The sequence below is a fragment of the Pistacia vera genome, unplaced genomic scaffold (genome assembly GCF_008641045.1).
Source record: "Pistacia vera cultivar Batoury unplaced genomic scaffold, PisVer_v2 Contig764, whole genome shotgun sequence".
Lineage (NCBI taxonomy): Eukaryota > Viridiplantae > Streptophyta > Magnoliopsida > Sapindales > Anacardiaceae > Pistacia > Pistacia vera.
In genome coordinates this window covers 25122-37923 of record NW_022196628.1, presented here as the reverse complement: position 1 = coordinate 37923, position 12802 = coordinate 25122, and the positions used below count along the sequence as shown (strand labels likewise).

At 35.9% G+C, this 12802-nt stretch overlaps 4 protein-coding genes across 5 annotated transcripts; 2 read left to right on the top strand and 2 right to left on the bottom strand.

Annotated features, from left to right (window-relative positions):
- The first annotated feature begins 5 nt into the window (after nucleotides 1–5).
- On the top strand, nucleotides 6–1437 carry LOC116116199 (malonyl-coenzyme A:anthocyanin 3-O-glucoside-6''-O-malonyltransferase-like). Its single transcript, XM_031402302.1, has one exon. It carries the CDS (start codon nucleotides 40–42, stop codon nucleotides 1432–1434), a length of 1395 nt encoding a protein of 464 aa, XP_031258162.1. The 5' UTR covers nucleotides 6–39; the 3' UTR covers nucleotides 1435–1437.
- Nucleotides 1438–4426: 2989 nt separating this feature from the next.
- LOC116116184 (putative RING-type E3 ubiquitin transferase C3H69) lies at nucleotides 4427–10244 on the bottom strand. 2 transcript variants are annotated; one of them, XM_031402279.1, is made up of 8 exons: nucleotides 10000–10239; nucleotides 9554–9641; nucleotides 8703–9460; nucleotides 8134–8203; nucleotides 5830–5918; nucleotides 5655–5715; nucleotides 5432–5515; nucleotides 4427–4793 (listed from the first exon to the last, which is right to left on the bottom strand). In XM_031402279.1, the coding sequence occupies exons 1-6, from the start codon at nucleotides 10008–10010 to the stop codon at nucleotides 5679–5681; spliced, it is 1053 nt and encodes a 350-aa protein (XP_031258139.1). In that variant the 5' UTR covers nucleotides 10011–10239; the 3' UTR covers nucleotides 4427–4793; nucleotides 5432–5515; nucleotides 5655–5678. The 2 variants fall into 2 exon arrangements, with proteins under 2 accessions (XP_031258139.1, XP_031258138.1); XM_031402278.1 differs by lacking the exons at nucleotides 4427–4793; nucleotides 5432–5515; nucleotides 5655–5715; nucleotides 5830–5918 and adding an exon at nucleotides 6391–6781 and having other exon boundaries at nucleotides 10000–10244.
- A 647-nt stretch (nucleotides 10245–10891) lies between these two features.
- Nucleotides 10892–11964, top strand: LOC116116192 (thylakoid lumenal 19 kDa protein, chloroplastic). Its single transcript, XM_031402292.1, has one exon. It carries the CDS (start codon nucleotides 10950–10952, stop codon nucleotides 11670–11672), a length of 723 nt encoding a protein of 240 aa, XP_031258152.1. The 5' UTR covers nucleotides 10892–10949; the 3' UTR covers nucleotides 11673–11964.
- Nucleotides 11895–12749, bottom strand: LOC116116193. The gene is made up of 2 exons (XM_031402293.1): nucleotides 12567–12749; nucleotides 11895–12477 (listed from the first exon to the last, which is right to left on the bottom strand). Exons 1-2 carry the CDS (start codon nucleotides 12730–12732, stop codon nucleotides 12248–12250), a joined length of 396 nt encoding a protein of 131 aa, XP_031258153.1. The 5' UTR covers nucleotides 12733–12749; the 3' UTR covers nucleotides 11895–12247.
- Nucleotides 12750–12802: the final 53 nt, after the last annotated feature.

Here is a 12802-nt window from a genome sequence, read left to right as displayed (position 1 = left end):
TTTACTTTGAGATCGATCTCTCACTTTGATTCTTTCTTCATGGATAATCATAAACCCTCGCCGGTGAAAATTCTTGAGCATTACAAGGTCTCTCCACCTCCAAATTCAACAAAACCAACCTCATTTTCTCTCACTTTCTTTGACATTCCTTGGCTTTTCTTCCCTCCCAATCAGACTCTCTTCTTCTATGAATATCCTTACCCTACTTCCCATTTTCTCTCCACCACTCTCCCCGACCTCAAGCTCTCTCTCTCCGTCACTCTTCAACACTTCTTCCCTTTCGCTGGAACCTTAAAACTCCACCCACAAGCCTCCATAAACAAACCCCACATTGTTTACTCCGAAGGTGATTACATTTCACTCACCATTGCTGAATCTACGGACGATTTTAACCATTTATCAGCCAATCATCAACGTTTTACTAAAGAATTTTACCCTCTAGTGCCACATTTACCAAGCATCAACCAAACTTTAAATGAAACTGTCCTTCCCTTACTAGCAGTGCAAATAACAGTTTTTTCTAGCGTTGGTATATGTATAGCATTTGCATATCACCATGTTGCTGCAGATGGAAGGACGTTTAATCATTTCATGAAGACATGGAGCTCATTTTACAGAGACCGCCATGACTCTTCTTCTTGCTTGTTGAAGTCCCTGCAGCCGTTTTATGATCGTTTAGTTATAAAAGACACCAATGGGCTCGGAGAAATCTTCTTGAATGAATGGTGCAATCGAAGATTTAACCAGATCAGTGTAGATTTTGGTAACATGGTTCGAGCTACATTACTGGTTAGCCCGATTGATATGGAGAAGATCAAGCAATGGATTATTTCTCAATGCAAGAAGAAGAATAGGTCAAACCCAACACATTTATCACCTTCGAATCTAACTTGTGCTTTTGTTTGGGTTTGTTATATGAAAGCACAAGCTAGAGTAGATGATAAAAATTTTAGCCACAAGGATGTTAGTTACTTCGGGTTCAATGCGGGCGCCATAACCCGATTGGATTATCCGGTACCCGCCTCATATTTTGGAAATTGTATAGGTTTTGCTCGTTGCATGGCAAGAACTGGTGAATTATTAGGAGAAGATGGGATAATTGTTGCTGCAAATCAGATTGGAAACAAGGTTAAAGAGTTGGATAAATCAATATTAGAAGGGGCAGAGAAATGGATATCGGATTATGAAGTGTTTTTCGGATCGGAGCTCCATGTTACTATAGCCGGGTCACCGAAATTGGACTTGTATCAGACTGATTTTGGGTGGGGAACGCCTAAGAAAATAGAGGAGATTTCTATAGACAAAATGAGAGGCATTTCATTTAGTGAGAGCAGATTTCTGAAGGGTGGAATCGAAATTGGGTTGGCTTTACCAAAGGGCAAAATGGATGCTTTCAACTCTATCTTCACTCAACATCTCAAATTTCTTCAATGAAATAAAAGTCAGATATTTGATATCTTTATCTTTGAATGAGATCTTAATTCCAGCGATGATTTCATTAGATACTTATAATTAGAATTCTTCTTTCTTTCGAACCAGTTTCTCCACCACTATGAACCCTAGGTAGATTCAGACATGAGACTAATTCTTATACATTACTCACTCGTTTGCCATTAAAAACCCTAGTTCTTGTATGACTTTCATGTGTTAAACATGTCGCCAATGTTCATCCTGAGTCAAGATCGAACTCTCCATGATATTCATAGTTGCATTACTTGGCTTGTAATTGTATTACTTGAGTTTCATCAATTATGATTTATTTATTCCTTGTCATAATCGATAAAATTGGAATAGGATGGCTCTTGAGCCTGATTATAATTCATGGATGTCCAAACAGTCGGCAATTCTAATTGGGCTTTCTGGCCCATTATCAAGTAGAACATCCTTAATTAACTAACTAACATCATTCTTACACCCTAAGAAAAGAAAGCCCACATTTAAACAAACCGATAAGGCATGGAAGATATTCTAAAACTAGTAAAAGTCCAACGTATGAAGAAGCTTCGTCTCACCGACTTGTCGTTTAAATTACGTTTAAAATAAGTAAAGATATCAAGGTTAGGTTAACCGTTTCAACTGAATAGTATTATTATTTAGTTTAGTCAGAGAAACACTGGTTCAACGTTAACCTGGCAGCCCAACCAGCCGCTTTCTTCTTCCTTCCAAACTCTTTAAAAAAAAAATTTGAATCTAAACGTGGCCAGTTCCCAGCACCAGCTGTCCACGTTCTTACTGGGTCCACGCGTTTTAAATATCACCGTTTACACACACAGATCCCTATAAATACTCTCTTAAACTTCTCTTCTTCTCATTCATTGCATTCATCCATTGTCGCATAGTCATAAATATTATAAACAAGCCTTCCACTTTTCATCACCTCTTTCGTTTCTTTTTGAAGAAAAAATGGCAGCTTTGAAAGGAGTTAATGCTTTGGCTCTTGTTATGGCAGTGGTTTGCGCCGTCGTTTTGAGCGGCGTGTCAGCTCAAGATGTGGCTTCTCCGGCTCCAACTCCTTCTGTACAGCAGGGAGCTGCGTATTCTTTTGGAGCCTCTGGTGCTGTGATTTGTTCTTCATTGTTATTGTCAGTTCTTGCTTTCTTGAAGCAGTAGATTGATATATAAATGGAGGGTTTTTGAGATCTTGGGTTGGTTGGTTATATACATATACACATATATATTATATTATATAATGGGTGGATCGATGAAGGGATGTTTGTTTTGAGATTTGAGAGAGTTATTTCTTGAGTTTGTATTCATTCATTGTTGTTATATATATTTGCTATACTATTTATTGTTATTATACATTGGAATAAAAGAGATTTGTATTATTATTATTATCATGTATATTTTTTCTCCTCTGTTTTCTTCAATTTATAATCTTATTGAACTTATGCGTTCTGAAACGTTCTATTATCATCATCAAACATAAATCATTGTTTCAATCTGATAGTTTAAAATCAAAAGAAGTTTTTTATGGGGATCGTAAATACAATTTATTGTTTTACTCTTCCATGCTCTCTGTTTTCAAAGTTTTACCAGTTGATCTAATCCACAGTTCAGTTCTGCAAGACAGATTAAGTTGGCAATTGCAGTATAATCTGGACACCACATATTATTTCAAGACAAAATATTGATTTTCACTCTTAATTCTTATAATTTCAAGACAATAATCAATAAAGTAGGCAATAAAAAACTTGAAAAGTTATTAAAAATAGGATATAAAATTGTATTAATGTGTAACAGAGTGTTATTTTGGGTTCATAGAATAGAATCCCACCCTTTGTACCTAAATTTCAAGTATATAGAAACTCGTTAATGAAAAATGGATAGACAAAGATAAGAAACCCAATTATATTCATCCATTGTCACATACTCATTTAGATGCTTGTAAATTACACATGTTTGAGTTGGCCTCAGTACACATAATGGAAAAAGACTTAATTGTATTTACTGGTACATGTTTTAGAAGCATTGGTACAATTGTCAAAGAAGCAAAACATATTATATGTAGGCTAGGAGTTATAGTTATAAAATTGATAACTCCTATAATGAACCCAACAAATGGCATTGAATTCCAAGGTTCTGATCATGACATTATTTATTGTAGCAGAGCCAGAAACATTTGAAAAAAACAGAAGCAATATATTATTATGAGATAAAAGTCTACTCTATTATGAGGTTTTCACATTGATTGAGGACCTTGGAAGCGAAGCAGTTGAACAAACAAATATGAAATACAATACAAGTTCCTTTCCCTTCTTTGGACTTGGACTTTTCTAAGCTGTCAACGTGGCTCACCTGTCCATCTTTTTTATAATATGGGACCTTACCTTAATCTTTATAATCAAACCATCCTATTATTACTTATAATTACAATTATTACTCTTCTTTATTGAAATGACTCAAAATTGGGGTATCAATCGCTTTAGTGTCATTATCAAGTGGTATTATTGGGTCAAGAATCTGAAATGGCACAAAGGAGTTGCGTACTCTTCTGGAGCCTCTCAGGTTATGATTTGCTCATCTTTATCTTATCCCTGCTTGCCCTCTTGAAGCAGTAAAACCGGGTCACTCTCACTCATGTAATTGTCGAGAACAAAAACGAGACACTATTTATAGATATAATTGGCAACGTGGCATTAAATGCATGAATGATTGATGTTCTTGGAATAGATTCATTTATAGAGAACTTTAAAACTTTCTTAGCCACTTGAACTTGTCGTGTAACAACCTGTCAATACTCAACAACACACCAACGGCTAGCTCTCAACTTTAGAGCTTTAGAGCTTTGTCTAGAACTAATCAAAAAGTGTACAGTTGAAGCTAAAGTCTAGGGAATCTGCTGCTTGAAAAAAGATCGTTTTATCAAATGTAAATTTGATTTTCTTAACATAAGAATACCAGAGAAAGTAGAATAACCAGAATATATATTCAAGGGTAGGCTTTAGCTTTTATAGATTTCAAAGCTTTTCTTGTATACACTTACAGTACAACATTCTGTGTTATGCAGGGTATAGAATATATGTTACCAGGGTATCTCACAAATCCTTTTTGAGAGAAAAAGGGAACAACCTGGTAACCATCCAAATAAAACCCAGTCGCAAAATACATACAGTTTTGGGGACGGATGCCATGCCAAGTGGGTTAAAAAATATTCTGAAACTGACACATTATATTTTTATTTCAAATTCATCACTCCTGTCATATCAATCTTATTTAATTCAGATCTTATATTATGCAACCCACACCATGCTCCAGCCTCCCTCATTTAAAGACTCACTCAGCAAGCAATCCTGCATTTCACAACACCAAATACTTCAATAATACAAACATGGAAAATTTTTTGCATGTGGAGAATCCACACCGATGGAGGTTTTGGTAGACCAAAAGCCCCCGTGGGATAGAGACTGAGTCCCCAGTTATGAACAGTGGAAAAGAAAGGCAACCAGTAACAACAATCAATTAGTGCAAGGATATAACAAAATTTTAATTAAGAAAACTGAACCTAGTTGAGACTTAAATTCTGAAAATTATAAATTTTCTAATGCAATTACTAAAATTTAGTCATTTGATTCCATATCATTAACTACCTTATATGACGACAAAAACTACTGATGCACAGCTAAAGCATAATTAGAAGGAATCCTAGGGGTAGGAATAGGAAAATATCAAACTGCATCATATGCAGTAAGAAAAGTTGGAGAGTAGCGGGCCCAAATGTTCTGTCAAGGATTTTATAAGAAATTTGAACTTCAAATAACATATTTCAAATTCAAACTATGTAAAGACCAATTGCCCCCTAAAAGTAAATTCACTGAAATAAAATCTTCAATCTTGACAACTAAAAGAAATAAGGTTATTAATATTTTAGAAAAGGACTAAGGTAATATAGAGAGTAGACACCATAAGATTTCAAATAACATCACCTTACCTCAAAAATAACTAGAGTATGACACCGACAATAGAAGAGGACTTCCACATCAAAGTTGCAGCATATATAGACATATTTGATATCCTGCATTCATGAACCAGGGTTTCAACAAGCAATAATATGCACCTGATGCCTCACAATTGGAGGAGACTTCCATATAAATACAACAACAAATAAGTTAGTGACCTCACATATTCCAGTGGAGTAATTTATTTAAACTTACACTGGAAGACTCTAGCAGTGCTTTTCACCTTATATGCATATTACTAAGAAAGTCTGACAGCCTGTAAACAACCCAAATCTAGTTAGCAAATAGAGTTTCTATTACCAGAAAAAGAAGAAGGAATACATTGTAAGTATAAACAACACTATTTTTTAATTATCAGAGCATAATAAACCTGATATCTTTGGCTATCACCGTGTTTCCATCTTCAGCCCCAAGGTGACGGAGAACAACTTCCTCCGAACGGCCATCTTGAGATGCATGCTGCAAACAAATATGCATAAACAAAAACTAATTACAGCTAAACTTAATCAATTCATTATAGTGAATTATTGGTACAGGCTTCACAAAAATCATACAGGATAACATATAATTACAAAACAAAGAGTATTAAGATGAGAAGATCTTCCCTCTCAGACAGCCATCTTTGCAAACAACATAGCAAAGTCCAGGAACAAAACCATAATGACATGCACATCAAAACAAATACAACTCTATAAGCAAAAATTTTATTTTAATCGGATAACAGAATAATATGTGCTATAAACTTTCACCTCGCTAAGATACACACATCAACCAATAGAGAACATTTTTCCAGGTAGGTCATCGCCAATATTGCAGTATACCATTTATTGTCAATAGATAAAGAAAATCAAAATCATAATGAACTAGACTTCATTATGATTAACACCACTTAGATGTCCCAAAAAAAAAAAACACAAAAAACACAAAAAGGTTAAACAACCCATAAGCTTTATCTTTCCATGATGCAAAATGTAGTAGGCTACCAAAAGCCAGTATGCCTACAACTCAAAACGTCCAACACAGAATGGACTGGAGATAGCATAGTTAGTCCTACTAGCTTAATCAGAATAACTCTCATTATCACTTGAGTCACTTGTTTCAAAGTCCAGTTGCGTTAATAACAAAGCCATCTCCAAATCCAAAGACATTCTAACTTCATTTTCAAAATCAACATCAAAAATATCTGGCTCATCTTCCGCAATTAGGTGCTCGAATGCATCAATAAATGAATCCATATCCACAATATTGGATCTGCGTGGAGGTGGCCTGCGGGGAGGTGGTCTGTGATATTTCCACATGTATGAGCCTGGCTTGACCATATGCTGGAACACAACACAACATTCTATCCATTAAAGGAGTCATAAGCCACCACTCTCTGCTACGAGCTATAAAAGTAAAATACATAAAAAACGTGCATCACACTACCTACTATAGATCCATTTCAACAGAATCTCTAGGAACAGAACCAAATCCAAGTGACTGATAACACAAACAGCAAAATGTGCTCTACCCGTATGCTACAGTAATCAATGAATTCACTAAAAGCAAAGAGAAAACATCATATTACTGATTGAAAAATAATGTGAATAGAGAGAGTTGAAATTTCATAATACGGATATACATATTGAGGGAGTGTCATGGCCTACAAATGACTTCTGAAGGGAACGATCTCTGAGCAAATTTAAGCTCACTAAGTTGCAAAATTTAATGGCAATATTTCACATTTCACAACGAACAAGACAGTAGAAAAGATGACAGGCCCCATGAATAGCAGCAAACAACTGCAGTGCGTGTGATGATGGGATGATGGAGAGGGTAGTTATATAATCTCTAACAGAAGCAATACAATGAGGGATGGATTTGCCAAATGGTGTCACCTAGGAAGGGAGGTGACAGCAGTAGGTAAAAGAGAATGTCCTACTAAGATGATGGAAGAAATGTACGGGTAAAACACATACTCTATTTATCCGAGTAATAGACCCTCCAACAAGCCCAGAACAAATCTTCAATTACTACAGTAATATATATGTCCACTACTTGAAACCTGATTGCAGCTGTTGGAGGTGAGCACAAATGACCAACAAGGTGAAAGATTTTGCATGGTCATGAATAAGAACAAAAGCATGTCGAAACAAAATACTATAGCTAGCATGTGTATTGACACTGATGCATAATATTATACACATGTTTGCACATTATTTTTAAGTTTCGTCTACATGATTAAAGACCACTCGCATTATAGCAAATATGGAGTGGATATTCATCCAATTTATAAACTACAGAAAGTTAAACAAAACATAATATAAAATTAGATTAAATCATAAATAATCTCTCTGCTTCCCACAATCGTCCATTCATCTAAGCCACAGAAAAGGTTGCAAATTTATCTTTACCAGATTATACCATAGGCAGGAACGATAATTAAAGCACCACAAAAGACAACCAGAGTAAATAACAAATATACACGATTACCACTAAAACAGAAAGAGGGGAACACAGCAAGGGAATAATAAAGAACCTCCAACTTTTTCATGGCCTTCAACAAGCATATACAAGTGATACAAAGTTGTTCATGTTCCGATAAATTCACAACATAACCAGCTCCACACTACAAAGAAAAAGAAGAAAAAATGCATAACTGAGCAGCTGCAGTTCATATAGATATATAAGTTACCTTGTAGAAACAACTAGTTCCAAATGGGCAATTCCCATTACCAAAGTTGAAGTGTTTGCAATCAATTGACCTACAAGAAAGTTTAAAGAAAAGAGTTACCTCCAAGACCATGACTACCAGAAATTCTCATACTTATTATCTCAAAATTTTTCTCCATCAGTAGGATTAAAAGAAAATAGATTATCCCATTTCTCTTCACATATCAGGAATTGAAACCTAATATCTAAAACTATTGTCCACCAAGATGCATAAGATTCATGTTCTACTGGGAACTTCTTTTTACATGTATTTGGTTCTTAAGATATCTAAATTGCTCTTCATTATTCAAACTATAGTCAAATTGCCCGTAGAATATTAAAAGTCACAACTTTGTCAATGCCTTTTGAATTTCCAATGACATGAAAGGCAAGAAAATAGATATCCTCTTTTTTCCCACATATTAACAAATTGCAACCCTAATCCTCAAAATTATTCCAACTGCATGATAGGCATGTTCAAAAATCACTTGAAAATGTCAGCAGTTAAATTAAGAAACCAGGGATACGACACATTAATAGCAACAGAATTACCTGAGTTTTGCCTTGTAGCTATCAACAATTTCCCGCTTTTCTTCTGGTGTGTAATACCAAATGACACTTGGAATGACAAAGTATGATAGCTTGCGGCAAATTGGGCAAGCCCGCAATGCAGTATTGACATCCATTCCAGAGGTTGGGGAACTACTACGCCAATTCCTGATACAAGATATACAGAATGGATGATCACACTCAGACAACAATCCAAACTTTCGTTCAGCTGGTGTCGACTTTGATAAAACACGATCAAGGCACACACTGCATTCTATTTCCTGGCTACGTCTTAAAGCCTCAAGGTGCTTTTGCTTTTTCTCACATGTTTTCAAATGATCTTCTCTTTCTTCAGGTCTGAAAGGATGCAAACAATGCTTCCCACAAGTTGGACACATGTCTCCATGAACATGAGGACATTTTTCCCCACGGGGACAATTACCAGCAGCAGCAAAAGAACAGATTGAAAGATCAGCTGGTTTAAGATTCCTTGGCTCCACCACATCAACATTGTCTAAAGAATCATTACACCCAGAATCCAAATTCCATACTGGTATATCAGGAGGATGATAAGGTCTACTCAAAGCAGAAAGCTCTGGAACAGCTCCAGGAACTGTAGTTACTCCACTGGAAACAGCTCTTGAAGGACGAGAAATTGTTGACGAAGATGAAGCAGATGACTCAGATCGAGAATGCTTGACGTGTTCATATCGACATCGACTACCATATGAGCAGACTCCTTTCTGGTAGTAAGTGCACATCTAAGATGATAAAACAGTAAGAAGCAATGAGAAGACCAAAAATCACTTTTCATAAATATTATGGACCAAGCGAGTAGAACTAAAAATGTTTACATTATTCGAAGGATCCTTCCAATCATGTGAAAATTCACAATGCTCGCCTTTCAGACATGCTCCATGAGCAAAGAACTTGCACAGTACCCTGAAAAATCAAAAAATAAAAGATTATTAAAAGAGCAAGCAAGATGAACCAAACAACAATCAAAAACCTCAAAATCAATCCCTAATTTCACTCAATTCCATTCCCTGATCAATTGAATGACAAAATCTCATATATAAAACTAAAAATCAAATGAAATGATCAAAATTCAAACATAATTCTATTTGCTTTACAAAAAATACACTTGCATCATACACCTAACAAGATAGAAACAGTAAATTAAAGATTAAAATTGCGACAAATAATGAAATCAAATTCATCAATCTTCATCATCATCATCGTGATAATTCAATCAATAAATCAAAACTGCAAAAAAAGAGAGGAGGGAGATAGAAGATACCTCTTAGACATGTCGAAATAAAATTAAAAAGAAGAAAAGAAAGAGAAGGGTGTTATATAAAATGCTTCTAAAGAAGCGATTGAAACCCTAGAAGTTAAAAATCAATGAAAGGACTGGTTGATTGTTTTAACAGGGCAAGCAAAAAGAGAGGTGAGAGATAAACGAGAGCGAAAACGAAGGAGGCACGTGAAATTCCATCATTGATTCATGTAAGAAAGAAACATGAGTCTAGGGTTCTTTTGGCGGTAGATATGCCGTTTCTCTTGAAAACCCCAAAATACCCTTGTGCTGAATCCCCCAATGCAATAGATTTTAGTTAGTTTAATCATCCATTTTTATTTTTGTAATTTTTTTTTAAATAGGATTATTTAGAGTCGTAAAATATAGTTAAAGAATCTTCTAATTTTTAAATAATTTCATTTAAGGCTTTTATTAATTAAAAAAATAAAAAATGGGAAAGTTTTAAATAGATGACATGGCACTATATGGATAAGGAAAATCTAGCTATCATATAGTAAAAATCACATAGTCTAAGAACCAACCNAAACGAGAGCGAAAACGAAGGAGGCACGTGAAATTCCATCATTGATTCATGTAAGAAAGAAACATGAGTCTAGGGTTCTTTTGGCGGTAGATATGCCGTTTCTCTTGAAAACCCCAAAATACCCTTGTGCTGAATCCCCCAATGCAATAGATTTTAGTTAGTTTAATCATCCATTTTTATTTTTGTAATTTTTTTTAAATAGGATTATTTAGAGTCGTAAAATATAGTTAAAGAATCTTCTAATTTTTAAATAATTTCATTTAAGGCTTTTATTAATTAAAAAAATAAAAAATGGGAAAGTTTTAAATAGATGACATGGCACTATATGGATAAGGAAAATCTAGCTATCATATAGTAAAAATCACATAGTCTAAGAACCAACCAAATCCGCTTAGCCAATTATTCCATGGCCACCATATTCTCAGCACCGGCGATCCTTTCCTCCGCCACGGCCACGGCCACCACCACTACCACTACCACAACCAAAACCCCACCAAAACCAATACTTTTCCCCGCCACCAAACCACCTCTAACCACCCTTCTAACTGCCACATTAGCAACTACCACCCTCCTCACAACTTCTCCATCCTTTGCTGACCCTGCACAAAAATTCAACATTTACTACGGGACAGCCGCCAGCGCTGCAAACTACGGCGGGTACGGGGGCAACTCCGACAAGAGAGCGTCGGCGGAGTACGTGTACGACGTCCCAGATGGGTGGAAAGAACGTTTGGTTTCAAAGGTTGAGAAGGGAACAAATGGAACGGATAGTGAGTTCTATAACCCGAAGAAAAGAACTGAGAAAGAATACTTAACGTTTTTGGCGGGGTTTCGGCAGCTGGCGCCAAAGGATGTTGTGTTGAACAATCTTGCTTTGAGTGATGTGGATTTACAGGACTTGATAGCGAGTGCTGATAAAGTGGAGTCTTTAGAGAAGAAGGATGAGAATGGACAGTTGTATTACGTTTATGAAGTTGATGGCCTTAGTGCTCACAGTTTGATTACTGTGACTTGTGCAAGGAATAAGCTTTACGCACATTTTGTTAATGCGCCCACACCGGAGTGGAACAGAGATCAGGACACATTGAGGCATCTTCATGAGTCTTTTAAGACTGTTGGGTCTTCTTAATTAATAGTGCGTGTGTACAAAGTGAGGTATTGAAGGTTGTTGTTATTGATCTTTATATTGAGTACGTTTGATCTTCAATTATAACTTTGAAGGAAGATTTTGCTGTAATTACATGTTCATTGTTGCTTAATTCTCTCTCCTTTTCTTTTTAAATAGAAAATGAGCATCGATTTTACCAGTTAGCATCTTTCGTTCTTGTTAGATTGAGAGTAATGAGCCTTGAAAATCATTCATGTTATTGAGAATTTGCATTTAAGGAGACAACATGTAATATCTGAATCAATGAGATGATCAACGAGCAAGCTAGATTCTGAAATTCTAACCGTTTTAGTTACAGTTAACTCATCCAAATCTTCATTTCAGAAGCTCTGCCACTGTCATTGAGATGATCTACCGTTGAAGAAAGGAACAATTCCTAAAAAATGCATAACAGCTTACAATCAAGTTCATTGAAATGAGTGATAAAAAACACCGGATGATCTGGATCAAATCTCTCGGAACTCGTAAACACAAAACAGAACATGTAATTATATTGCTGTTAATTCCAAACTAAATGCTAAATTTACGGTCTTTGATCAATACAACGTGAAGCCATCATCATAAGAAACATGCCACCCTTTTCGACACGGTGGAGCATTTTCGTCATACTCAGCACAACAGCTCCATCTTTTCTTCCAGTTGACTCTTCCGGTATTTGGCCTATTTCCCTTCTCATTCCACTTGTACACGATCACTCCAGAACCGTCACTCCACTCTCCATCAATCCCTTGGTGCGGCGGAGCATATGAAAACAACCCTTTCTCCCCTTCCAAGAAAAAAAAATCCAACGATCAAAAAGAAATGATATCCAAAAAGCTTTCCTGGATGATAAAATGAATAGAAAAAATAAAATACCGGTAGTGTGGCCGTGGAAGGAGCAAGCAAGTGGGGAATTATCTTTGTCAAGATACAGAGTGTTACATCTCAAGCATCGCTTCTTCGTCTGGATTTTATTTGAAGTTACAACAAAATTTGATTGTTTGCAGAGAAAAAGATTGGAGTAATTGTATGCCAGAGCCATGGATAACGAGACGGATGAAAATTCCAGCGGAAAGAGCAGACGGCCAAGAAGCTTATTAGAGTTTGTCTCG